Source organism: Hemitrygon akajei, chromosome 4, assembly GCF_048418815.1.
Source record: "Hemitrygon akajei chromosome 4, sHemAka1.3, whole genome shotgun sequence".
Taxonomy (NCBI): domain Eukaryota; kingdom Metazoa; phylum Chordata; class Chondrichthyes; order Myliobatiformes; family Dasyatidae; genus Hemitrygon; species Hemitrygon akajei.
This window is the reverse complement of record NC_133127.1, coordinates 139,041,603-139,068,864: the sequence shown is the minus strand read 5'-3', so window position 1 is coordinate 139,068,864 and position 27,262 is coordinate 139,041,603. Positions and strand designations below refer to the sequence as shown.

At 41.0% G+C, this 27,262-nt stretch overlaps 1 protein-coding gene across 3 annotated transcripts in view; it reads right to left on the bottom strand.

The window, feature by feature from the left end:
- The window catches only part of ccdc90b (coiled-coil domain containing 90B), a 43,115-nt gene that overhangs the window by 4,159 nt on the left and 11,694 nt on the right, over nucleotides 1-27,262 (bottom strand). The window contains exons 2-8 of one of the 3 annotated variants that reach the window (XM_073043444.1): nucleotides 26,563-26,679; nucleotides 20,663-20,766; nucleotides 17,809-17,910; nucleotides 16,999-17,040; nucleotides 16,842-16,913; nucleotides 12,624-12,677; nucleotides 3,760-3,874 (exon numbers count right to left, since the gene is read on the bottom strand). In XM_073043444.1, the coding sequence (XP_072899545.1) occupies nucleotides 3,760-3,874; nucleotides 12,624-12,677; nucleotides 16,842-16,913; nucleotides 16,999-17,040; nucleotides 17,809-17,910; nucleotides 20,663-20,766; nucleotides 26,563-26,679 (606 nt within the window). The remainder of the gene's footprint in view (nucleotides 1-3,759; nucleotides 3,875-12,623; nucleotides 12,678-16,841; nucleotides 16,914-16,998; nucleotides 17,041-17,808; nucleotides 17,911-20,662; nucleotides 20,767-26,562; nucleotides 26,680-27,262) is intronic. The other 2 variants (XM_073043445.1, XM_073043446.1) reach the window with 2 other exon arrangements.

The following is a 27,262-nucleotide window of genomic DNA, read 5'->3' as shown; positions in this document are numbered from 1 at the left end:
TGGAAGACAAGAGCGCATTCAGGGTGCTGGATCTTTGTGGCTCAGGAGGTGGGTGGATTCAAGGCTAGTGCTGCCGCCTGATGTATTGTGGGAGTACACTGGCTACTGGCTGTGTGCCCAGAGACCCGAGTTCTTTGGGCACAGAGCTCAGAAAAAGCGATGCAACAGACTTTTAACACCATAAATCAGCGAATTGCTTTGTTATGTCTCCCCTCTCACTGTGAAATAGGGACATCTCGTTTTCCCTTATAGGGAGAGAGAGAGCTTGTGGTATGTCGAATTACCGGGTGAATGAGTAGTCTTGGGGGTACCACAAGTCTGTGTCTTTATTGATGGTTTGCTGCTCGCTTGAGTGCTCGGTGGGGGGTGCCAACGCCTTTTTGCTGGTGGGATGGGGTTGTCACTTTGCTGCTGCTTATGCGTGGGAGAGGGGAGCTGGGGGGGGGCTTTGGGGTTCTAACATTTAACTGTCATTCATTCTTTGGGGCACTCGTTTTTGGAGATGCTTGCAAAGAAAAAGAATTTCAGGATGTATATTGTATACATTTCTCTGACATTAAATGTACCTATTGAATCAAGGACAGTGGAAGTAGAAAGACCAGTTGTCTTTGATTTTGCCATGAGGTCAAAGGAATGGAGACTGCTGTTTTGTGAAGCTGCTCTGTATCCTCCATTTTGTGAACTGGTTTTGTTCAGCTGAATCAGTGATTTAAAGTAGATATAATGATGCGCCAGGTAATCTGTTGGACTAAAGATCATTTCCAAATAACAAGTTATTTCTGAGGTTTTCTTTGGTATGATAATACATGCAGGTTTATGAAAGGCGGGGTCTGTGTCTCCCCTGAGTGAGTCAAACTGGTTACTGGTTTGGTAACTGATTTAGAATAAAGAGCCATAAATTATCAGTTGTTATTTGCGGAAGAGGGGAATAAATGGATGCTGGCTTGGACCACAGCCAATAAGATGGTGAAATAGGTCATTCTGATAACCTACAGCCAATGTGACATTTGAAATGGTAAGGAAAGAGTACAAAAGCAGAGGTTTTGAACATAAATCAGCAACCACTGCAGATGTGGAGTATCCCCTGGACACATGGAGATTAGATTGGGAACATGAGGAACACCTGGCCAATTCAGACCCCTTTCCTGGGTGTTACTTTTCTATTCCTTGACTGTTCAGGGAAACTCAGTAGGTGCACATGCAGGTATTGGGTTGTGTAAATTCACATGCTTGTGAACTAAGTCCACAACGGTACTTGCAGTAAATACAGATTCTCTCTGTGCCTAACTGATAATCATTACTAATGGATAATCCCTGTATCAGAATAGAAACTGGACAAATAACAAAGTAATGGGATATTGGTTAAATGTATAGCCCACATGTAGTGTGCGACCACGATTATATCATTACTACAAGATTAGAACCACTTTCCCCTTTAGGATAGAAAGGTACAAGAGACTGCAGAAACTGGAATCGGGAGCAAAACACAAACTGCTAGAGGAAATCAGCGAGTCAGGCAGCATCTGTGGAGGGAAATGAACATTCAACATTTTGTATCTAGCCCCTTCATCCAGTTGGTGCCTGATCTACTATATACCTCCAGCAGTTTGTTTTTATGCCCCGTTAAAATAAAACGTTTTGGCCATCACGAGCCCTGGAGCTTGACCAGGAAGTCAGAGGAAAGGAATTGCTCCTTTCTCAGAAAGCCAGTGATTCACCGGTAATGTTTGGATCAATTGGGATGACAAAGACAAATAGGCAATCTAGGGCTAAAAGCGGCAGTTCTAGTTTCGGGAATAATGTATTATATGTCTGTCACTTAATCATTTAACTCAAAAACTTCAAGCTGTCACATAAAGTGTAGCACTGATGATAATTACTAATTGTGCATGTTTTCCCAATTTATCGTTTTCAGATAAAAATGATAATCGTGGAAGAAGACCACCGACACATTGTAAAAATGGTTTGTTTCAGTGATATGGTTTTCTTGTAATTAGCCAGCAAGGGGTAAGAAATTTTCTATTTCTCGCAAGCTGCAAAGCATCTGCTGAGCAACAAGAGAATTGCAGGAGCTTGCTAGTTTTCCCCAGAAGAGTCAATTTCATGCTATAAATGCTTATGATGACAATTGAAATGGTAAGTAATCGCTGGAATGATTGAGGGTAACACTCTTGGAGAGAAGGACCAAACAAAACCAGGGTGTTCTTCATAAATTCACTTTCATCATAAACAAGAAAATAGAGATTATATAATGGATTCCAAGTAGAAAAAGACAAACCATTCTAGAAATGTAATCCTTATAGTCTAGAAGAAGCGGGAATGGGGCATGTGGTGCCAGTGGTGACCTTTCAGAAATATTTAACAATACGATAAAGATTTTAAAAATCTTACTGTTTTGAAGGAAATGGGCAACAATATGGATGGCTAAATGTAATTTATAATACAATTAATTGTCTCAGTGGCCCAGGGACAAGCCCTGCACTAGACAAATGTCATTCCTTTTACTGACTCTATGTTCCTATGTTTGTTCTATATTCCATTGTTGAAGGACAATATTTTAATATGTAAATATGATGCCACATAGGCATGGTTATTTCCTGCTCTACACAACATTAATTCTTCTTATCTCTGACCTGACCTTCACCCACCCTTTCCACCCAGGACAAATTCATAGGAGCAGATGGAAGATTGCAGCCTCAACTATTAATATTTTGGGATGAGTTGTCAGAAAATGTGAGCTCTGGTCCTTATGCAAATTCTACTTAACATTTATTTAGATACAACTGCAGTCCCAAACCCTGGATTTGCATCCTGCAATTTTTTTTTTTTTGTAAAAGAATTGCCAAAGGTGCAGTATCTTTCCCCCAGTTATACTGTTTCCAAGGACCAAATAAAAGCACATCAAAACCTTTGAACATTAATTACTACAAATCCATACAAACTTTATGTATAGAACTTCGGTGTCCCCAGTGCAGAGTCCACCAAACAGATCAATCAATCGAATGGATCAGCCAGAAATGTTTGAAAGGTCATGTAAACACTTCTGGCAAATATCATGCATAAACACCAACACATTTTGAAGAAATTCTATTACAATTAAACATTAAGAATGCTAAATTAGGTACCTTTGCACAAAGTTAATACTGGTTCCTTGATTTTCAGCTGGAAATTTATCAGTTAATACTGGAACTCATGGGTTATTAAAATAATCAGATGGCACTCTCAAAAATCTAAGTAGCTTTAGTGCACCACATCACTTTAAATATAATTTATTTAGTTGCAAAACATTTCTAAAAACTTGAGGAATAGTTACAGGAAAGTTTGTGCTTTCTTAATGGGGCTGTGCAGTATCAGGCTCCACAAGAGCCTGAATATACCAGCAGCAAGAAATATGTAAAAATGAAAATCACTCTGAAAAGGCTTGTTGTACCGATGTTAAAAAATGAGGATTGCACAGATGTTATGCTATGCAAGCAAAATGCCAAACTGTCCAAGCTAGTTACACAATGTAGTGCCCATTTTGGCCCCTTGCCAGAATGCTACAATTATATCAAACATAGCACGGCTCCTGCTGGCTTCTCAGCACAATCCGCACTAATTTGATTTGATGTAAATGATGCAATTCACTGTAAGTTTCGATATACATTTGACAACAAAAGCAAATCTCTTAATCTCTCTCTTATCATCCTCTCCCCCTGTCCTTCTCCCAAATGAAATACAGGATAGGGATCATATATTTAACCATTTCCATAATCCTACCTGCAAGATATCTCATTGTTTCCAGTTTAAGAGATTCCAACATGGTCTTAAGTGAAGCCACATCTGTGTCAATTTTTTTGTTTGTTTCAGTTATTGCACGGTCCGTGTCTGAATTCTGCAAAATAAAAAAAAACACACCAGAAATCAATCTACAGATTGCAATACTATTGTATTCCAAGGAGATTAATTTCCCATGTTCCTTGAGGAGGACTTGGTAACAGTAAGCAACTATTGGAAAACCAATTATTTGGTCATTACCTGCATTGCTAATAGCAGAGGCTTACATGACCAATGGGGTAATTGCCTGTAGTCATGTAAGCCTCTGCTATTAGCAATGGCAGGTTCTATATTACAATGGATATCTCTAAGCTCTCACCTCGGCAGTCGGAGGGACCCACCTGCTTTATGCAGGCTTCAATTATCCGGGTGCCCAAGTAGAACGTGGTAATACGTACCAATAACTATCGTCCAGTAGCACTTATGTCCACAGTGATGAGAGGTTGGAGATGAAAGATATCACCTCCAGCCAGAGAAGCAACTTAGATCTGTTCCAATTTGTCTATTGGAACAATAGATTCATACCTGATGCCATCTCCTTGGATCTTCACTCAACCCTGGAACATCTGGATAGCAAAGATGTATACATCAGGATGCTCTTTATGGACTATGGCTAGGCATTCAATACCATCGTGACTCAAGACTAATCAATAACTACCAAGACCTTGGCCTCAATACCTCCCTGTGCAATTGGATCTTCGATTTCCTCACTTGCAGACCCCAGTCAGTTTGGATTGGCAACAGCATCGCCTCCACAGTCTCCATTTGCACAGATGCACAACAAGGCTGCTACTCGACTCACCTTATTCTTGTGACTGTGAGGCTAAGCACAGCTTTAATGCCACAAGTTTGCTGATGATACCACTGTCGTTGACTGAATCAAAGGTGGTGGCAAATCAGCATAGAGGGAGATTGAAAATCTGCCTGAGTGGTACCACAACAACTACCTCTCACTCAATGTTAGCAAGACCAAAGAGCTGATTATTGGCTAAAGGGGGAGGAAAATGGAGGTCCATGAGCCAGTCCTCATCGTGGGATCAGAGGTAGAGAGTGTCAGTATCTTTAAATTCCTCAGTGTTATCATATCTGACAATCTGTCCTGGGTTCAACTCCTAGTGCTATTACAAAGAAAGCATGGCAGGGCTTCTACTTGCTTCGAAGTTTGCGAAGATTGAGAGGCATTGATCATAGACAGAGGCTTCTTCCCAGGGCTGAAATGGCTAACACAATTGGGCACAGTTTTAAGGTGCTTGGAAATAGGTACAGAGGAGATGTCAGGGTTTTTATTTTACACAGAGCGTGGTGAGTGCGTGGAAAGGGCTGCCAGCGACTGTGGTGGAGGTAGATACAATAGGGTTTTTAAGAGACTCTTGGATAGGTATGTGGAGCTTAGAAAATAGAGGGCTATGGGTAACCTGACATAATTTCTAAAGTAAGTTCATGTTCAGCACAGCATTGTGGGCTAAAGGGCTTGTATTGTGCTGTAGGTTTTCTATGTTTCTAAGCTTTGGCATGACATCTAAAAGCTTGATAAACTTTGATAGATGTGTGGTGGAGAGTATATTGACTAGTTGCATCATGGGCTAGTACAGGAGCACCAATGACCTTGAATGGAAAATCCTACAAAATCTAGTGGTTATGGCCCTGTCTATCACAGGTAAGGCCCTCCCCACCACTGAGCACATCTACAACGGATAGTACACATGACTTCTGGCGAGGGTTGCACACCATTGCAGACTTCAAAGCCAAACGTTGTGGGGCCGCCAACATCGCGGCCTCTCTACTGGATGAGCTCAATCGCTTTTATGCTCGGTTCAGTGCCGCTAACTCTGAGCCTCCGAGGAAAGCCACCGCTACAACTTGCAATCTGGCCATCTCTGAGGCTGAGGTACGCAGATGTTTCCAACGAGTGGACAGTCACAAGGCTGCAGGACCAGACGACATCCCAGAGCGAGTACTCAGGTGTGTTTACAGACATTTTTAATCTCTCCCTCTCCCAGTGTAGAGTGCCCTCCTGCTTCAAAACATCCACCATTGTTCCTCTACCTAAAAAGACCAAGGTAAAGTGTCTGAACGACTGGTGTCCTGTCGCATTCACCTCAATAATAAGCAAATGCTTTGAGAGGCTGGTCAAGGACTACATCTGCAGCACGCTACCACCCACACTGGACTCCCTGCAATTCACCTACTGATACAACCAATCGACAGACGATGAAACAGCCACAGCTCTACACACCACCCTTACACATGAGAAGAAGGATGCTTATGTGAGAATGCTATTCTTGGACTACAGTTCAGCATTCAACACCATAATTCCATCCAGGCTTGACAAGAAGCTCAGAGATCTTGGCTTGACCCTGCCTTGTGCAGCTGGATTCTGGACTTCCTGTCAGATTGCTGGCAGGTGGTAAGAGTGGGCTCCCTCAACTCCACCCCTCTGACTCTTAACACAGGGGCCCCTCAGGGCCGTGTACTAAGTCCCCTTCTTTACTCCCTGTATACCCATGACTGTGTTGCCACCCACAGCTCTAATCTGCTAATTAAATTTGCCAATGACACTACATTGATTGGCCTAATCTCAAACAATAGTGAGGTGGCCTACAGGGAAAAAGTCATCTCTCTGACACAGTGGTGCCAAGAAAACAACCTCTCCCTCAATGTTGCAAAAACAAAGGAGCTGGTTGTGGATTACAGGAGGAATGGAGACAGGCTAACCCCTATTGACATCAATGGATCTGGGGTTGAGAGGGTGAACAGCCTTAAGTTCCTTGGCAACCACATCACCGAGGACCTCACGTGGTCTGTACACATCAGCTGTGTGGTGAAAAAGGCACAACAGCGCCTCTTTCACCTCATACAGTTGAGTGTGGTGTTTGGTGGGCCCCCAAATCCTAAGAACTTTCTATAGGGACACAATTGAGAGCATCCTGACTGGCTGCATCACTGCCTGGTATGGGAATTGTACCTCCCTTAATTGCAGGACTCTGCAGAGAGTGGTCTCCGTGCATCTGTAGATGTGAACTTCCCATGATTCAGGACATTTACAAAGACAGGTGTGAAAAAAACGCCAGAAGGATCATTGGGGACCCACGTCACCCCAACCACAAACTGTTTCAACTACTACCATCCGGGAAGTGGTACCACAGCTTAAAAGCCAGGACCGACAGGCTCCAGGACAGCTTCTTCCACTAGGCCATCAGACTGATTAACTCATACTGATTTAACTGTATTTCTATGTTACACTGCCATATTTATTATAAATTACTATAATTGCACATTGCACATTTAGACAGAGACGTAACGTAAAGATTTTTAGTCCTCACATATGTGAAGGATGTAAGAAATAAAGTCAATTCAATGAACATTATTGCAGGAAAGCAGCCTCAATCATCAAAGACATCCATCCATCCAGTAATGTCCTCTTCTCGTTACTGTCATCAGGAAGAAGGTACAGGAGCCTCAGGACCCATACCATCAGGCTCTGGAACCAGAAGGGATACCTTCACTTACTCCATCACTGAACTGTTACCAAAATCTATGGACTCACTTACAAGGACTCTTTATCTCAGGTTCTTAATATTTACTCCTTATTTACATATTTATTATTTTTTTTCTCTTTTCTAGTTGCACAATTTGTTGCTTTTTGCAAATTTGTTGTTTGTCCATCATGTTGCGTACAATCTGATTTGATTCTATTGCGTTTCTTGTTATTGTGTATGCCCACAAGAAAACACATTAAATATTAAACTATATTAACTGTAATTTTTTGTATTTTCATTACTTTTTATTGGTAATTTTATTAAAACAATAAAATAATTAATATTTCACTTCCATTCCTCCAGTCCAATTCCCTCTACATTCCAGACTCCCCCAACCCAAAATTTAATTTTCACAAACACGAGGAAATCTGCAGATGCTGTAAGTTCAAGCAACACACACAAAATGCTGGTGGAACGCAGCAGGCCAGGCAGCATCTATAGGGAGAAGCAAAGTCGACGTTTCGGGCCGAGACCCTTTGTCAGGACTAACTGAAAGAAGAGATAGTAAGAGATTTGAAAGTGGGAGGGGCAGGGGGAAATCCAAAATGATAGGAGAAGGCAGGAGGGGGAGGGATGAAGCTAAGAGCTGGGAAGTTGAGTGGCAAAACGGATACAGAGCTGGAGAAGGGAAAGGATCATGGGAAGGGAGGCCTAGAGAGAAAGAAAGGGGGAGGGGAGCACCAGAGGGAGATGGAGAACAGACAAGGAGTGATTGTGAGAGGGGCAGAGAGAGAAAAAAGAGAGAGAAAAGAAAAAGGGGGGGAATAAATAAGGGATGGGGTAAGAAGGGGAGGAGGGGCATTAAGGGAAGTTAGAGAAATCTAACTTTAATTTTGATTCCTTAATTATTTTATTGGAATAAATATATGTACTCCTTAGGTTTTATTTGATTTACAGACCCAATTGTATTTTCTTCCTGTTCATTGAAGGGATTGTGAGCTTTGTAGGCTAAGCCAGCATTTAATTGCCCATCCCTAATTACCCTCGAAAAGGCTTTGGAAGCTGCCTTCTTGAATTTCTGTATTTCTTGAGCTGTGAGAGCGTGCCAGAGAGAGCAAGTATTCCAACCCAGCGCAGCTGAAAGGAACACTGATACATTTCCTGGTAAGTATGAGGTACAGCTTGCAGGTGTTCCCATACTTTTGTTGCCCTTGTCCTTCCAGAGATCGTAGAAGGTACAGTTTAAGAAGTCTTGGTGATTCACTGCAGTACATCCTATGGATGGTGCAAACTGCTGCTATTGTGTCAGTGAAGGAGTGATGAGAGCTAGGGGGCTGAATCAGAGGAACATTAGGACCACGTGTGTCCTCTCTTTCACGGAATCCTGGTTAATCCCTTCTGTACCGGATGCAGTGATTCAGATCGAAAGGTTTACTATACGACGTCAGGATAGATCTACAGAGTCTCTCAAAAGCAGAGGTGGAGGAGTATGCCTCATGATCAACACTTCTTGGTGCACAAATATATCAGTGCTCTTCCAGGTCTGCTCACCAGACCTGGAATATCTAGCAGTTAAGAGCCGTCCTTTTAACCTACTGCGGGAGATTTCTGGGATCAGTTTGGTAGCAGTATATATTCCACCTCAGGCCAATGTCAAGCAAGCTTTAGATGATCTGAGCAATGGGATCAACATGCATGAAACAGCACACCCTAACACTTTCACCATCGTTTAGGGGGATTTTAACCAGGCCAGTCTGAAAAAAAAAATCACTAAGCAATTACCATCAACAGATTACTTGCAATACCAGAGGAAACAACACATTGGACCATTGCTACACCACCATCAAGAATGCCTACCGTGCTATTCCACACCCTCACTTTGGGAAGTCTGATCACCTGGCTGTACTTCTACTCCCTGAGTATAGGCAGAGACTGAAAACCGCAGCACCAGTAGTGAGGACCAAGAGGTATGGACCAGGAGTGCCTACAGGACTGCTTTGAATTGGTGGACTGGACTGTATTCAAGGACTCATCTTCGAACCTGGATGTATGCTGCAGTTGTTACCGACTTCATTAAAACCTGTGTGGACGACTGTGCTCCTACAAAGACTTACTGCACATTCCCAAAACAAAAGCTGTGGATGAACCAGGAGGTACGTTGTCTGCTGAAGGCTAGATCTGTGGCATTCAAGTCTGGTGACCCCGGCCTGTATCAGGAAACCAGGTATGATTTGTGGAGGGTATATTTCAAGGGCGAAGAGACAATTTCGAATGAGATTGGAGGCAACATCGTATGTATGACAACTCTGGCAGGGTTTGCAGGATATTACTTCCTACAAAGCGAAACCCAATAGCATGAATGGCAGGATTGCTTCACTACCAGATGAACTCAATGCCTTCTATGCCCGCTTTGAAAGAGAGAATATAACTACAGCTATGAAGATCCCTGCTGAACCTGATGACCCTGTGATCTTTGTCTCAGAGGCTGATGTTAGGCTGTCTTTAAAGAGAGTGAACCCTCACAAGGTGGAATGTCCCGATGGAGTACCTGGTAAGGCTCTGAAAACCTGTGCCAACCAACTTGAGGGAGTACTCAAGGACATTTTCAACCTCTCACCACTACAGGCGGAAGTTCCCACTTGCTTCAAAAAGGCAATAATTATACTAGTGCCTAAGAAGAAGAATAATGTGAGCTGCCTTAATGACTATCGCCCAGTAGCACTCACATCAACAGTGATGAAATGCTTTGAGAGGTTGGTCATGACCAGACTGAACTCCTGCCTCAGCAAGGACCTGGACCCATTGCAATTTGCTTATTGCCACAATAGGTCAATGGTAGCAATCTCAATGGCTTTTTGCACAGCTTTAGACCACCTGGACAACACAAACATGTGTGTCAGGATGCTGTTCATCAAGTATAGCTCAGGATGTAATACCATCGTTCCCACAATCCTGATTGAGAAGTTACAGAACCTGGGTCTTCGTACCTCCCTCTGCAAATGGATCGACTTCCTAACTGGAAGACCACAATCTGTGCGGATTGGTGGTAACATCTCCTCCTTGCTGACGATCAACACTGGCGCATCTCAGGAGTGTGTGCTTAGCCTACTGCTCTACTCTCTATATACACATGACTGTGTGGCTAGGCAGAGCTCAAATACCATCTAGAAATTTGCTGATGATACAACCATTGTTGGTAGAATCTCAGGTGGTGACGAGAGGGCGTACAAGAGTGAGATATGCCAACTGGTGGAGTGGTGCCACAGCAACAACAACCTGGCACTCCATGTCAGTAAGATGAAAGAGCTGATTGTGGACTTCAGGAAGGGTAAGACGAAGGAACACATGCCAGTCCTCACAGAGGGATCAGAAGTGGAGAGAGTGAACAGTTTCAAGTTCCTAGGTGTCAAGATCACTGAGGACCTAACCTGGTCTCAACATATCGATGCAGTTATAAAGAAGGCAAGTCAGCGACTATACTTCATTAGGAGCTTGAAGAGATTTAGTATGTCAACAAATACACTCAAAACTTCTATAGATGTACCGTGGAGAGTATTCTGACAGGCTGCATCAATGTCTGGTATGGGGGGTCGCTACTGCACAGGACCGAAAGAAGCTGCAGGAGGTTGTAAATTCAGTCAGTTCCATCTTGGGTATTAGCCTACAAAGTACCCAGGACATCTTCAAGGAGTGGTGTCTGAGAAAGGCAGCGTCCATTATTAAGGAACGTCAGGACCCAGGGAATGCCCTTTCCTCACTGTTACCATCAGGTAGGCGGTACAGGAGCCTGAAGGCACACACTCAACGATTCAGGAACAGCTTCTTCCCCTCTGCTATCCGATTCCTAAATGGACATTGAACCCTCGAACACTACCTCGCTTTTTAAATATATATTATTTCTTTTTGCATGATTTTAAATCTATTCTATATATATATATATATATATATATATATATATATACACTGTAATTGATTTACTTATTTATTATTATTTTCTTCTATCTTATGCATTTCATTGAACTGCTGCTGCTAAGTTAACAAATTTCACGACACATGCCAGTGATAATCAAACTGATTCTGATTGCGGGTGGGTACCTATCAGATGGGCGTCTATGCCCTGCTTGGTGCCAAACTCCTTGTGCCGTTGAAGATGCATTTATCCAGGGAAGTGGAGAGTATCCCATCACTGACCTGAGACTTGCAGGTGGTGGACGTGCTTTGGGTATCTTGGGAGGCAAAATACTCAGTGCAGGATTCCCAGGCTCTGACCTCCTCTTGTTGCTACATTTTAAATGGCTATTCAAGTTCAATTTCTGCTCAATGGTACATTCCCCACCACACCACTATCCTGGATATTGATACTATGGTATTCAGTGACAGCAATTCCACTGAATGTCAGAGAGCAACTGGATTCTCTCGTTTATTATCATCTCTGCTGTGCTCAATATGTAGGAAATAATGAATAACCAACAGTGGCCAAGGGAACCAACGTTTGTAGTCTTGTTCATAATTATCATTTGAACAACAGCAACTTCTGGTAGATCTCATGTGCACTACAACTACCAAATCAAGATAAAATATGTTCCCTTAACCAATGGCATCCGAGAACTTGAAGACAGGAACAAACAAGAAATTTAATGGAAAAAACACATTGGGTGCAGTAAGAGAAATGGGAAGAGATGATTATATTGGAAGAATGGGAAGTAGTTAAAATGAAAGATTTTTAAATCAATAATTCAGTAATTTTGAAAGTTTAAGATTGCACTTTTCAAGAACAGTTGACCTATTAACAATTACCTTATATATCAGAGATTGCAGTTTAAACCCTTTTTTTTTGAGTTTAATGAACAATCAAGCTGTAGCTGTGGCATTTTCTGGACATTTACCATGTGGGGAACACATTAGAGTGGAAAATACTTCCTGAAAACTCTTCATCCAATTGAATTGATTTGTCACCTCTAGTTGGGTTCAGTTTTGATGAGACCTTATGAAGGGTCTAGGACTGAAACGCCGACTGTTTATTCACTTCCATACATGCTGACTGATCTGCCGAGTTCCTCCCACAGTCTTCGTGTGTTTCCATTTTTTATAGTTGCTTGTTGATGGTTTTATAATCGTTTCCCCCTCCCCTTCTGTTTCTATGATTTCTACCTGCTCTAATTTGCTGCAAATATTCCCTATCCTAATGAACAAAACACAATGAGGAGTATGTGGTGTTATGAGAACTGTGGGCATATTCACACCAAAGCAATCTTTAAGTTATGACAGATGTCTTCACTTCATATTCAAAGAAGTAACTTTTCATGTAATATTCTTAAAAGCACTTACCATTTCAGTAAATTCATTTTTAGATGTCATTAACTGCTTCTCTTGCTCTCTAAACTAATTGGGGGAAAAAAAGATGAATATAGGAGTGATATATTTATACTTTTTTCCTCAAATTAAAATCCTTCAGATTGACATTTGTTAGATCAATTCTTTTAAATAACTATTAATTAAATAAATAATTGTTAAATAGCTCTATTATATATTTCCACTGGTAGGCAACTGGATACCTTTCTAAAACACCTGTAAGTCCACTTTGTAAATTAGCAATGATTTTCCACCATCCATTAAACACTAAAACTGTGTTACATGATATAAATATGACCTGTTACATATTGCCCAGCCAAAATAACTGCTCACAATGTATTGTGATAATTTAAGTATATTGTATGCATGAATATTATGTCATTCTGCAATATTCTGATCAACCGAACTGTTGCCTAAATAAAGTAGGTTTTTTTGGGATCACATACATGTTTATTATAAGTATAAGATTTGATTTTTGACATTCTCTCCTTTTCGATTTGTAAACATTGAACCCTTAGTTAATTTTGAGCCTGGACCTCGGTTGACGTAGTATCGTTGTTGCTATTATATTTTGGGGAAATTTGAGATATACTGGTCTCCATTCGAAAATATTTTCACATTCAATATCGAAACCATTCATCTGTTATTGGTCAACACCAGATGCTGGAAATATAAAAGAAGATTTGAAATAACACTGAGAATAGTCAGCAGGAGGAAGTGTGTTAGCATGGATTGAAAACTGGCTGGCATGAAGAAAGCAGACAGTTGGAATAAGCAAGTCCTTTTCAAGCTGGAGGAATGTAATAGTGGAGTACCCAGTGATCAGTTCATGACCCTTATTTGTTTATGATTTGCATTCGTTACTGGGGATGGAATGAAATGTAATGGTTCCAAGTTTGCTGATCAAATGGAAATAGGTTGAAAGCCACCTTGTAATGGGGACAGTGTGGTTCCACAACAGTATACAGATGAATTGAGTGAAGGGTGAAAACCTGGTAAAATGGAGATTATGTGGTAATGTGTGAAGTCGCACACTTCAGTAAAGGGGAAATCGAAAGGTAGATTATTAACTAAACTGAGAGAGACTCCAAACGATTGAGGCTCAGGGGGATTCAGATGTTCTAGTTCATAAATCACAGGAAGTCAGAGAACAAATCCAATCAGTAGTTAAGAAGACAAATGGCATCTTGGTTTTTATTGCAAATAGGTTAAAGATTAGGGAAGTTTTATAAAATTGAGCAACGTGTTGTTGAGACTACCCTGAAGTATTGTATAAAGTTTTGGTGTCATTACTGACAAGAAAACTATAGTAGCATTGGAGGCAGCCCAAAGAAGATTCACCAGGTTAATTTCTGGGATGACAGGGTTGTCCTATCAAAAGAAACAAGACAGTAGGATCTACAGTAGAATCCTTGGAGTATAGAAGAATGAGGGGCAGCCTTATTCAAACTTACATGATCTCAAAGGAGCTTGATGGACACTTTCAAGTGGGATGTCAAGAGCAAGGAAACATAGGTACAAAACAAAGGGTTAGTTATTTAAAACTAAAATATGTTGTAATTTCATCTCTCAAAAGATAGAGAATCTCTGGAATTATCTGCATCCTAAGAGTGCTGGAGGCCAGATTCTTAGGTATATTTAAGGTAGAGATAAATTAATATTTGAAAGAGTGAGCAATTGAAGATTATAGGGAACTGGCACAGAGACCATTTGAGGCCATGATCATTCAATATAGCAGGACAGGTTTGAGAGGCCTGACAGCCTACTCTTTATTATCTTGCGCTCTTGTGACAAGTGGCGTCTCTGAAGAGAGAAATAGAATTAACACAGCAGGTCAATTACCTTTTGTCAGGAAAAGTTAGAAACTGGACGTACTATATGTGAATTGCAGAGAAGGGGCAGATGTCCAGAGAAGAAAGTGAATGCCTGCGATAGGGCGGAAGCCAAAATAGATTAAGTGACATGTTGCTGAGGGAGGGCGATGAGGGCTTGTCTGAAGAGGGTGAAAGTAGAAGGAGACCACAGAGATTAAAATAAAACATTACAGTTAGTGGAAATCTGAAATAAAAGAGAATGCATGATGTTAGGCAGCATCTGTGAAGAGAGTACAACTAGCTAACATTGTGGACTGATGATCTTTCTCCAGAACTGGTCCGTTCTATTACAAACTGCAAAGTTGGCTAGTGGATGCGTTTGGGGTTTTATGAGCTATTCTGTGTTTAGTCAGAGCATCAGATTCTGCTGGTCGATCTTACAGTGGACCTTGCTGGGGCAGCGCCAGTGATCAAAGACAAAAGAATTAGAGAAAAAAGCGGAGAGGCACACTGGTACATCAGTTCATGTTGCTCCCTTCCAGTTCCAGGGACTCGGTTTCAAAGGCTGACCCCCAGTGCTGTTTACGTGAAGTTTGCATGTTTTTCCCATGACCACTTGGGTTTCTGCTGTGGGCCCTGCTTTTGTACCGTACGCTGCAGAATACCTTCCTGCTGAAAAGGATCCTGTGGTGTAGGTAAGTGGCTAAAGAGTCAAAAAGGAGTTGATGTATGTGAAAGAGAACACATCGCAGGGAAGTGGGAAGCAAAAGAGGATGGCATTGCTCTGTTAGGTGCAACGGGATGTATAGCTACATTGCACATTTTCTTCCACAGAAGGCTGCATATATTTAAGGAAACAGATAAGTTTTAGACTCAAGAAACATCATAGGTTATGGATAAAAAGAGCAATATAGTATTGAGATACAGGATCATATTTAATGATTGTACAGGCTCCAGGGACTAAATGGTCCGTTCCTGCCCCTTTATATTTCTCCTCTGATTCATCTTTTTATGTTTTCTACAGTGATCATCTGTGATCAACAAACCCCCAATACTCCCTCTCAGCCAGAACTACTTGCATCAGTCTCTCTTTCTATGACATCATATGCATTCCCATCATCCTCTGCAACTCGAAGCTTCCGATTTCTATGTTTACCGTGTTCTGAAGAAAGGTTGTCAAGTTGTATTGCTTTTCTCTCACAATTGCAACTCGATTTTCACCTAAATTCTCTGCTAAGACGATGACAACTTAATTTGGAGTTGCTGGGCTTTCCCTGCATAACCAAATGCCCATATGAAGTTTCAAATGTATGAAAGCTGATCACTGTCATTAATCTGAAAATCTGGATGCTGGGTTAGAGTCGTTACTTGGTTCATTTTAATGAAGATGGAAGACTGCAAGAAAGAGCGGGGCAGCACAATGGTGTAGTGGTTAGCGTAATGCTATTACAGCACCTGCTATAAGATTGGGTTCCAATTCCCACCGCTGTCTATAAGGAGTTTGTACGTTCTCCTTGTGACTGTGTGGGCTTCCTCTCAGTGCTCTGATTTCAAAACAAAAGTCAAAATCAAATCAATTTTTAATTGTTTTATTCAAACCATACTTGGATACCGCTGAATGAGACAGCCTTCCTCCCGGGCCAAGGTACAAAAGTGTACACAAGCATTCAAAATAAAAAGAAAGGGAAATAAAAAGAACATAGTCATGTGAGAAAATACATTTTTAGTTCAAGACCCTGAGCGACAAGCCCTGTAAATTGATGGTTCCCGGCAGACCAGCCTGTAATTCCACCGCTCCACCAACTGAGGGCAGCACCAGCAGGCCAGGCCACCCCCAACTGAGCCTGGACACCATGGCACAACACAAGACCGAGGACTGAGGCCTCGTCCTCACTACAACCAAGGTGACACGACTGGCTCGCTGCCTGTCTACAGCAAAAAAATGTCCAACAGGGTCTTGTGATTGCGAAAGAACAGCCACTGACACATTCTACAGACGTAGGCTAGGATTCGTAAATTGTGGGCACGTTATTTTGGCGCCAGAAGCGTGCTGACACTTGCAGGCTGCTCAACACAATCCTCACTAATTTGATTTGATGCAGACAGCACATATTACTGCGTGTTTCAAAGTACATGTGACAAGTAAAGCTAATCTTTATCAATGTTTACCTCTATTCTGCCCCCTTTTCTTTCCTCATATGACACTCCCCCCTCCTTTAGTTTTTGTTGCATCTCTCAAATTTGTTGAAGCTCAATACTACACTTTCCCCATGTAAAACATGGGAAGGTGATCTATTAAATTAAAGGGAACTTTTTAAGCAATGACAGCAAACAAACATGAAATAGCTACAAGCCAACATTAGTGTCAACAATATATTACCGAGTCCATAATTCTGCTTTTCTCCAAGTTCATGTCCAGTTTTGTATCATTTCTGATTTTCTTAACTTCATCCTATAAAACCAATATTGAAATGAACACTGGCAATCAAAACCAGAAAAACATGGTCTGTACTTGTAATAGTCGAACAGTAACTTACCATTAGCTGTTGTTTCAAGTGTTCCAATTCAATTTTTATTTTCTAATGAAAAAAAGAGAGTTCCAATATGTCAAGGAAGATTTCCTTGAAGAGTAATCAAAGCACATGTCTTATTTAAATAATGATCCATATTTTGTTGAGCAGGGCCCACTGCCTGCTAATCTCTCGGAATCTCAATCGGCAAGTACTTGACCGGATCTTGCCCTGTTCACTGAGCACAGCCTAGAGACAATTGGGAAGTTCTGAATAGTGACAGAGTTCCATCCAATGTAATCAGATCGAATCAGTGAGCTGGACAAGACCTCACGCGAAACTGCTGAGAAATCCTTTGATAGGTGGCAAAGGCACACCTCTGCTTTAATCTGCCAGATATTGCATTCTTTAAATCCTTCTGACTGTCCTACATTCAAAATATTAAAATTTTCTCAACAGAAGCACGGGAAAATATTAAAACATTATAAAAAATCATAAAGGCATTTAATTAAAAAAAACTGTCCTCTTCCTGATAAGAGCCGAATCAAGTGCATAGATTCTAAGAAACACTTTAATTATCTCTCTCCTCTTAAAAAAATATTCAGCCACAAAGAGAATCACATCCAAATGATGTCAAGGACTGTCTTTAAACATTGAAAGAAGCCAGTTCCATAATCTAGGAGCTTGTTGTGGTTACACATCAAGACCTAAAGTCAGTAGTGTCAGGACACAGTATGAAGCAAGGTAAGCAAACCTTTCCAGACCCTGGTCTTAGTTCATTTAGTATTTAATTCATAGTATACGAGTGATGCTGTACTATTTGAAGTCACATCATACCTCATTTTCCATCCTCAGGCTTGAAAATTCACTTTTCTCAAGAATAACCATATCCTTTCTTATCGAGTCTAAATGGGCCATGATTTGATGCAGCATTAATTCCTGAAAGAAAGAAACATTCCATACAAGTGTTCAGTTTTGCGGACTGAAAGATGAATGAACTGGTAAGTTTCACGTTCTGCCTTGACTATAGGTGTCAGCTCCACCATGTTCAAAGATCTCATTTCCCTCCCCCATCATTCGGCATGTTCCATCACTGGAAGATCCCGGTGGTCTGGCGTTGGGCTCTTCAGACGTCTGTGATTTCTGTTCATGGGGGCCCCAGGTCTCCAGCTCCCTTGTGCTTGCCAGGGCCACAGTTCCTGTGCTCCCTTTAAATTCACCCTGGTTATATTGGCTGCCCTTCTTTGAAAACTTAGGCTCTCTTCCTTGCACATACCGCATTCACTGTGTTAGTGTGAATTTAAGAGTTAAGTTGATGTTAAGTGAATTCAAAGTTTATTGGAATATCGACAAAATTATATCAGATGGTTCAGAAAATCTGCTGACCCAGCACCACTTGTCAGATTAATGAAGTTTTACTGTATACAAGTGATCCGTAACAGAACACAGCTTTAATTAAAGGTTGACTAAATTATACCAATTGAATGGAAGATCTGTTATTGCTTTCACAGCATTCCCATGAAGATGGCACTAAGCAAAATAAAGTTTAATGGTCAGCAATGGAAAAAACATCTGATATTTGGGTGACTACAGATGACAGGTCACTGGTGGAAGTAGCTGGAGGCCAATTTTTGCAATGTGTGGGATATTACTGAATGAGATCCTTAGGACAGTGGCATCGTCCGTGAGCCAACCAACTGTATGAGAGGCATTGCTTTCATACAATAGACCAGGTGTGAGTTGTTCACTAACAAGTTTAAGTTCCTTTTATGTCATTCCTTACAGCAAATTGACATAAACTAACTAGATTAGGAGCAGGACTACATTCAGATCAGGACACAAAGGCCAGATAGAATTAATTTCCAATGAGAATATTTTAACTTTCAAGTGTAATGCCAAGAAGATTCATGTGGAATGGGGAGAGAAGGTGGGAGGAAGGAAGATGCAACTAGATTAACACAATGGTTACAGTCTTGCTGCTGTATTTCACCTCCCGACAAAAGACTCACCACAATAAGCAAAGCTCCGGTCTGAAGTGTAACAGTATATTCATCACCACTGTTGCTTACTGTATCCGTAAAAAAGCTAAACAAGGTTAGCAGTAAGCAAGACAGAAACTAAAGCAAGCTGCCAAGTGTAATTTAGTAATTCAAAACCTTGGAACCTTTACAGAAAAAAATTGAATGAAACAGCAAATTGTTCTGGAGCAGCATCAATCACAAATCTCTCCCCTCCTCCACACAACATCTCGTACAATACTGTTTTTTTTTGTTATTACTGATGCAAGGAAAACTATTATGGGGACAAGACTGGCCCAGAAATTATCACGATCTATGAGTCAGGATCACCATCACCTTCCCAAGAAATGAGACATGGTGAAATAGTGATAATCAAGGAGAAATTCAGCTTGGGGGACAGCCCCTTCAGCACACCAACCCCAAACCATTCATTTATATTCATCTTTTATTTACTTACTTATTTATTTATTGAGATGAGGTACAGTTCCGACCTGTCAAACTGCACACTACCCAGTAATCCCGATTTAATCTGAGCCTAATCAGGAGACAATTTACAATGACGAATTAACCTACCAAATGGTACGTCTTTGGACTGTGGGAGGAAACTGGAGCACCCGGAGGAAACCCACGTGGTTGCAGGGAGAACGCACAAACTCCTTTCAGGCAGTGGCGGGAACTGAACCCAGGTTGTCTGTAAGTCAGAGCACTGTGCTAACCACAGTGCTACCGTGCCACATTGCCTTTAGAATCCTTTTACCAAAATACATGTCCTCACACTTTCCTACATTAAATTATCAACGTCCTCCAGGCTCAAACATGCACCTATACCCTAGGGGCAATATACAGTGGTAATTAACCTAATTAAGTGCAACCTTTATAGTCAGTTGGGTCCTTATAATATGATATATCCAAAAGATACAACTTTGTACTTTAATACTTACAACTGTGACAACCATAGGAATAGATTCTTGAGATGATAAAGCAAAAAAAAACCCCACAGTAATCATGCTTACGTTTCTTTATCCGTTTAGGAGAAAGATTGGCACTTAAGTAGACATTGTTGTACATTAGAAACAAATGTGTGCTTGCAATGAAGCAGGGATGGAGGTGGTGAACCCGGCCACACATTCACTCGACCCAAGATTAAGGTTAACACTGCTGTCAAATGATGGAGATTGGGCCACTTATATCCACAGTATCACTGATCCAGTGAGAAGCAGTGGAACATCTGCCTTCATTAACTCCAGATAGATCAAGGAAGAGACGGAACATAAATAACAACCAAGAAATTAAAAAAACAAAATTTGAATCAGTAGATGGCAAATAAGGGAAAAGTACACAGAGAGATGCAGAGAAATAGATAGCTACAAAACACATTTTTACAGAAATCCACTCTGACTGGTTTAGTGTTACTATTCCCTGAGCCCTCAGGCTCTTGTCTCAGCATTCGTTTCCTTACTATCAATGATTTACAGGAAAAGGGGACATCAACCTGATTTGTTTTTCATTAGTTATTTTAATTAAATCTATTTTCCTCACATATTAGGAGCCAACCCTGTCCATAGTGTTTGTACATAACCACATTGAGTCACGTTCAGACTGTTCAAAATGCATTTGAACATTACAAAAGTACATCTTTAACAATCAGTTTTGAATAAATGTGATGTACCTACCTGTTTTGCTTTAGTTACCAAATCCCTGTATGTGGATTCCATATTTGCATTGGTTATATTTGCTATTATTGTAACTATAGCCTCTGCTTGCTCTTTTGAAAAACCTAGTAATAAAAAAGAGAGAATTTTAAAATAATTCCAACTAGAATAATGATTTAGACAGAACAATACACACAGAAACAGGCTCTTTGGCCTGATTTGTCCATGCCATCTAAAGTGCACACCCAAGCTGGCTCATTTGTCAGTGTTTAGCCTAAACCCCTCCAAATATTTCCCATCAAGGTACAGTACCTCCTCAAGTGGCTTTATAATTTTGTTATTATACCTGCCTCAACTACTGTCTATGGCAGCCTGTTCCATACCGTATATGCACCATTATCTATCTGAACTTGATCCACGAGTCCCTTTTAATTTTTCCCTTCTCATATTAAACCAATGCTCTCTAGTGACTTTTAGACCATAAGACACAGGAGTAGAATTAGACCATTCAACCCAGTGGGTCTACTCCACCATTCAATCATGGCTGCTTTACTTCCCCTCTCAACCCTATTATCCGGCCTTCTCCCCGTAACCTTTGATGCCGTTACTAATGAAGAACCTATCATCCTCTACTTAACTGAAGACCTGTGCCAACCAAGTGGCTGGAGGGTTTACTGATATCTTTATTTTCTCATTTCAGCAGTCTGAGATACCCACTTCCTTCAAGCAGCTCAATTATGTTGGTCCCCAAGAAGACCGAGGCAACCTGGCTCAATGACTAGTGTCCAAGAACACTTACATTTACTATAATGAAGTGCTTTGAGAGGTTGGTGATAAGAACATAAGAAATAGGAGCAGGAGTGGGCCATACGGCCCATCGAGCCTTCCCCACCATTCAATAAGATCATGGCTGATCTGTGCATAAACTCAGCTCCATCTACCTGCCTTTTCCCCATAACCCTTAATTCTCCTACTATGTAAAAATTATCTAACTGTATCTTAAATATATTTAGTGAAGAAGCCTCAACTGCTTTCCTGGGCAGAGAATTCCACAGATTCACCACTCCCTGGGCAAAACAGTTTCTCCTCATCTCCGTCCTAAATCTACTCCCCTGATTCTTCAGGCAATGTCCCCTAGTTCTAGTCTCAGCTACCAATGGAAACAACTTTTCTATTTCTATCTTACCTATCTCTTTCAAAATTTTGTATGTTTCTATAAGATCCCCTCTCGTTCTAATGAATTCCAGAGAGTACAGTCCCAGGCAATTCAATCGCTCCTCATAAGTTAACCCCTTCATCTCTGGAATCAACCTGGTGAACCTCTTCTGCACTGTCTCCAAAGCCAGTATATCCTTCTTCAAGTATGGAGACCAGAACTGCACACAGTACTTCAGGTGCAGTCTCACCAGTACCCTGTATAGTTGCAGCATGACCTCCTTGCTTTTGAATTCAATCCCTCTAGCAATGAAGGCTAACATTCTGTTTGCCTTCTTAATAACCTGTTGCACTTACAAGCCAACTTCTTACGATTCATGCACAAGCACTCCCAAGTCCCTCTGCACAATAGCATGCCGCAATCTTTCACCACTTAAAAAATAATCTGCTCTTCTATTATTCGTTCCAAAGTGGATGATCTCTCATTTACCAATGTTGTATTCCATCTGCCAGACCTTGGCCCACTCACTTAACCTATCTATATCCCTCTGCAGACTCTCCACATCCTCTGTATAATTTGCTTTTCCACTCAGTTTAGTGTCATCAGCAAATTTTGCTACGCTGCACTCAGTCCCCCTTCCAAATCATCAATGTAAATGGTAAACAGCTGCGGGCCCAGCACTGACCCCTGCAGCACCACTGACTGCCAACCGGAGAAACACCCATTTATACCAACTCTCTGCCTTCTATTGGTTAACCAATCCACCATTTACTCCAACTCCATGCATCCGTATCTTTTTTAAAAGTCTCTTGCGTGGCACCTTATCGAACGCCTTCTGGAAATCCAAGTATATGACATCCACCTGTTCCCCTCTATCCACTGCACTCATTATGTCCTCAAAGAACTCCAGTAAGTTTGCCAAACAGGACCTGCCCTTTCTGAATCCATGCTGCGTTTGTCTAATAGAACCACTCCTTTCTAAATATTTCACTATTTCTTCCTTAATGACAGCTTCAAGCATTTTCCCCAACTATAGGTGTTAAGCTAACAGGCCTACAGTTGCCCGTCTTTTGCCTACATCCTTTTTTAAAAAGTGGTGTGACATTTGCTGTCTTACAATCCGCTGGGAACTGCACAGAGTCTAGAGGATTTTGATAAATTATTACCAAGGCGTCTACTATAACCTCCACCAATTCCCTCAGCACCTTGGGATGCATCCTATCAGGACCAGCGGAATTATCTTCCTCTAGTTTGCTCATCACTATCTCTTTAGTGACAGTGATTTTATCGAGTTCCTCACCTCCCATTTCATCCATAACATCATTCTTTGGCATATTAGATGAAACATATCAACTCCTGCCCGAGAAGCAACTTGGATCCACTCTAATTTGCCTACTGTCACAACAGGTTAATGGCACATACCATTTCATTGCCTTGTCCCTCAGCCCTGGAACACCTGGACAGTGAAGATGCAAACATCAAGACGCTCTTCATTGACTACAGCTCTGTAATCGCCATTATCATCCCCTCAAAACTAATTAATAAGCTGTACGACCTAAGAATTGTTCAGATTGTCTGCCATTTCCTTGTTCCCCATTACTACTTCTCCAGCATCATTTTCCAGTAGCCTGATGTCCACTCTTGCCTCTCTTTTAATCCTTATATCTGAAAATTAATTTCTTATCCTCTTTTATATTATTGGCTGGCTTGCCTTCATATTTTATCTTTTCTCTCAAGGCTTTTTTAGTTGCCTTCTGTTCGTTTTTAAAAGCTTCCTAATCCTCCAACTTGCCACTAGTTTTTGCTCTACTGTATGCCATCTCTTCTGCTTTTATGCTGTCATTGACTTCCCTTGTCAGACACAGTTGCCTTATCTTCCCTGTAGAATACTTTTTCCTGGCGATGAACTGGTCCTGCATTTTCCAAATTACTCCCAGAAACTCCAGTCATTGCTGCTCTATGTCATCCCTGCTAGTGTCCCTTTATAATCAACCTTGCCCAGCTCCTCCCTCATGCCTCCGTAGCTACCTTTACTCAACTCCATCTGATTTTAGCTTTTTCCTCTCAAACTGCAGAGTGAATTCTATTATATTATGATACCTGCTTCTCAAGTGTTCCTTCACCTTAAGCTCCCTAATCAAATCTCCATTACACAACACCCAAATCAGAATTGCTTTTTGGTTCCCTTTCCCTAGGCTTCTCATGATTTTATACACCTCTATAAACTCACCCCCCTCCACCAGTCCACTATGCTCTAAAGAATGAAGTCTTAGCCTGCCCAGCTGCTTCCTATAACTGAGGCCCTTGAGCCCTGACAAAATTCTCGCACATCTTCTTTACACTCTTTTCAGCCGTCCTTCCTAACACAGGGTGATCAAAACTGTACACAATACTGCAAGTGCAGCCTCACTAATGTCTTGTACAACAACAACAATGTTCCATCTATTATACTCTGCATTATTGCTCAAGGCTAGCATGCAAAACACCTTTTTCACCACCCTCTCTTCATGTGATGCCCCCTACAGCAAACCATCTACCTGTAGTTCTTGACCTCTCTGTTCCACAGCAGCCCCAAGGCACTACCCTGATTGGACAATAATAGTAAAAAACACTTCAGATCCTGGAATACTAAAATAAAAGCAGAAAGTGCAGGAACCTGGGGAGTATCTCTGAAACAGAATTAGCTTGTTTATCTCCTTCCCCATTCTGACAAAATGTCTCTGAGCTGAAACATTAACTGTGTCTCTTTCCACAGATGCTGCTTGACCTAGAAAAAAATCAGGTGAGTTGCTCCCTCTCTGTTTCTCAAACAGAAGACTGTTTCACATGAGATGTCGTCCTAAACTTGGCAGTAATTTACCCATCAGCATATTGTCACTGGGTAACACAGGAAATGCAGCACCCTCCTTAAACACACACACACACACGCACACACACAAACAGACTTAGAGGCATTATTATGTATTGACTGAGGGATAACCAATGACCAGGCTACTCATCAACCTTTTCATTTCAAATGGAAACATTTTCTGCCAAGTAGACAGAATCTCATCTAACGATGCCTCTGTAGGTGATTGGTGCAATGTGGAGCCTCAGCACTTCACGACAACCTTTGTATCATAGCTCTCTAAAACTGCGAGAGATGAAGTTAGAAATCTATTCCACTTGGTCAGGAATCATAACTAACGGTGAAAATTACATTTCAGAAAGCTTTCCTAAAACAAAACTGTGTTAGTTATGCATGGTTCCATGCAGTTTTCCCAGCTTGCTGTGGAATTGGACACCATGATAGCAGGGATTTCTAGGTTCTCAGCCAGGCCTTTAGAGAAATCTACAAATATGTGATCAACAGCAGAATAATAAACTGAAATGATCCCTCAATGAAACGTGCACACCTGGGGCACAGATCATCTTCTCTGATCATAGTTTTATCCATTTGCATTAACTTAATTAAAATGTGATAAATGGATACAAGATTCAGTCTATTCACACCCTCGTCTAGAGGCATTGAGTATTTGCATTTAGATGATGCTTTCAACACATAATTGTTCCATGCACTTCATGTGCCACTACATCACAGAAGAGAAATTTTAAGGAGCACCTAAAGCTTTAGCAAAGCTGAATTTTAAGGAGATGAAGGAGACAGATTTAGTGAGGAAATTTCTGACAGCAGCCTCAACAGCTGAAGTAAAGGCATGCGCTTGCTGTTCAGGGAGATCGAAATTAATGATTGATTGTTTCCCTGTATAGAGATGATCAAGAGCAAAGATCATACAGGCTAGCATTCCCGTATTAGGATATCAAGAACAAGTATGTATCAGCTGCTACAAATGAACAGGTCAACATCCAAACCTGTCGAGCACTGGTGTTTAAAGACACAGCGGAAAGCAGATAGAAATAAATATAAATAGTAATTTTTACAGACAACCATGTCTAATCCTGATAGTAGAATGGCTTCTCCCTGTTAGAGAAAACAGATGTTAGATTATAACTTTATGGCCCATCTCATCCATGATAATCCCATTTGCCTGCATTGGCCCATTTGTTTGTACACCCATTTAAATGTCTTTTAAACATCGTGAGTGTATCTGCTGCCACCACTTCCTCCAGCAGCTTGTCCAGATATTCAGGACAAAATCTATCCTCTGATCTCCTTTAAATTTTCTTCCCTATCACTTTAAGCTTGTGACTTCAAGCTTTAGACTGCCTGTCCTGGGAACAAGATTCTGATTTTCTAGCATATCCATGCCCCTCATAATTCCAAAAACTTCTATAAATTAACCCTCAGCCTCCTCCACTCTGGTGAGATTTGATCCAGCATGTCCAATCTCTCCTTATAAGCACAGTCAATCTCTTCTGCACTTTCTTTATGCTATCATATCCTGCAGTGTGGTGGCCGGAACTGTGGACAAGTTCAGGAATTAGGGAAAATAAACTTTGGTCAGGGAGAACCAATGGTTATCAACAGAGTACCTAGCCTAATTTTTAACATGAATAAAGTTGAAAGGAAGAGTTCTAGAGGAAGAAAGAGAACATTAGAAATGATAGAGGAATGTACCAATAAAAGTATTGATGCAATTTTCCCTTCAAGATGTTTCCATAGAAAGTAAAAGAAGCCACCAAAGTTGAACTTAGAAAGCAAAACAATTGCTAAAAATCACAGAGCATAAAATTGTAATAATCAGTCCCATTGAAGAAAATAAAATCTCCAACAAATACTGCAGGTTAAACTCAGAAATGGTAAGGTACAATGCTTTCTTCTCACCATTACTTTGCAGCTCCAGGACTAAAGCGTGGGTATCAAAACACAATCTCCTCTGTTCTTGGGACAATAAATCAACCTTTGGGTCACAAACACACGATGAGGTAGCAGCAAAAAAGCCTGCAGACAGACAAAACAAATCAGCTTTAACTGCCCGTACATTTAATGTCCCTGACATCATGGTTATGAAATATCCAACCCATAGACCAGAATGGTTTATTTTGTTGCTCAAGGAAAGAGTCTACAGTACACAAACCATTTATTAAGGTACTTCCAGTTATCATAGAACAGTACAGCATGTACTACTGTGCATACATAGTATGTTGTGCCACCCTATATAAATCTACTTCATGTTTAACTCCTCCCTCCAACACAGTCCATAAACCTTTGTGTTTCTTATAACCATGTGCTTATCTATCTGTTGCCCATGGAGGAATTAAAATATGAAAGAAAACACTGAACTCGAATGAGTCAAGGACAGTGGAAGTAGACAAACCAATTGTCTTTGTTCTTGCCATGAGGTTGAGGGAATGGAGGTTGCCAATTTATGAAGCTGCACTGCATTCTTGACTTTAAAACACTGATTTTGCTTGGCTGAAAGCAAAGGCACAATGATGCACCAGGTACTCTGCTGGATTAGAGATCATTTCCAAATAAAAAGTTATTTGTGAGATGTTCTTTGGTATGATCTAACATGCAGGTT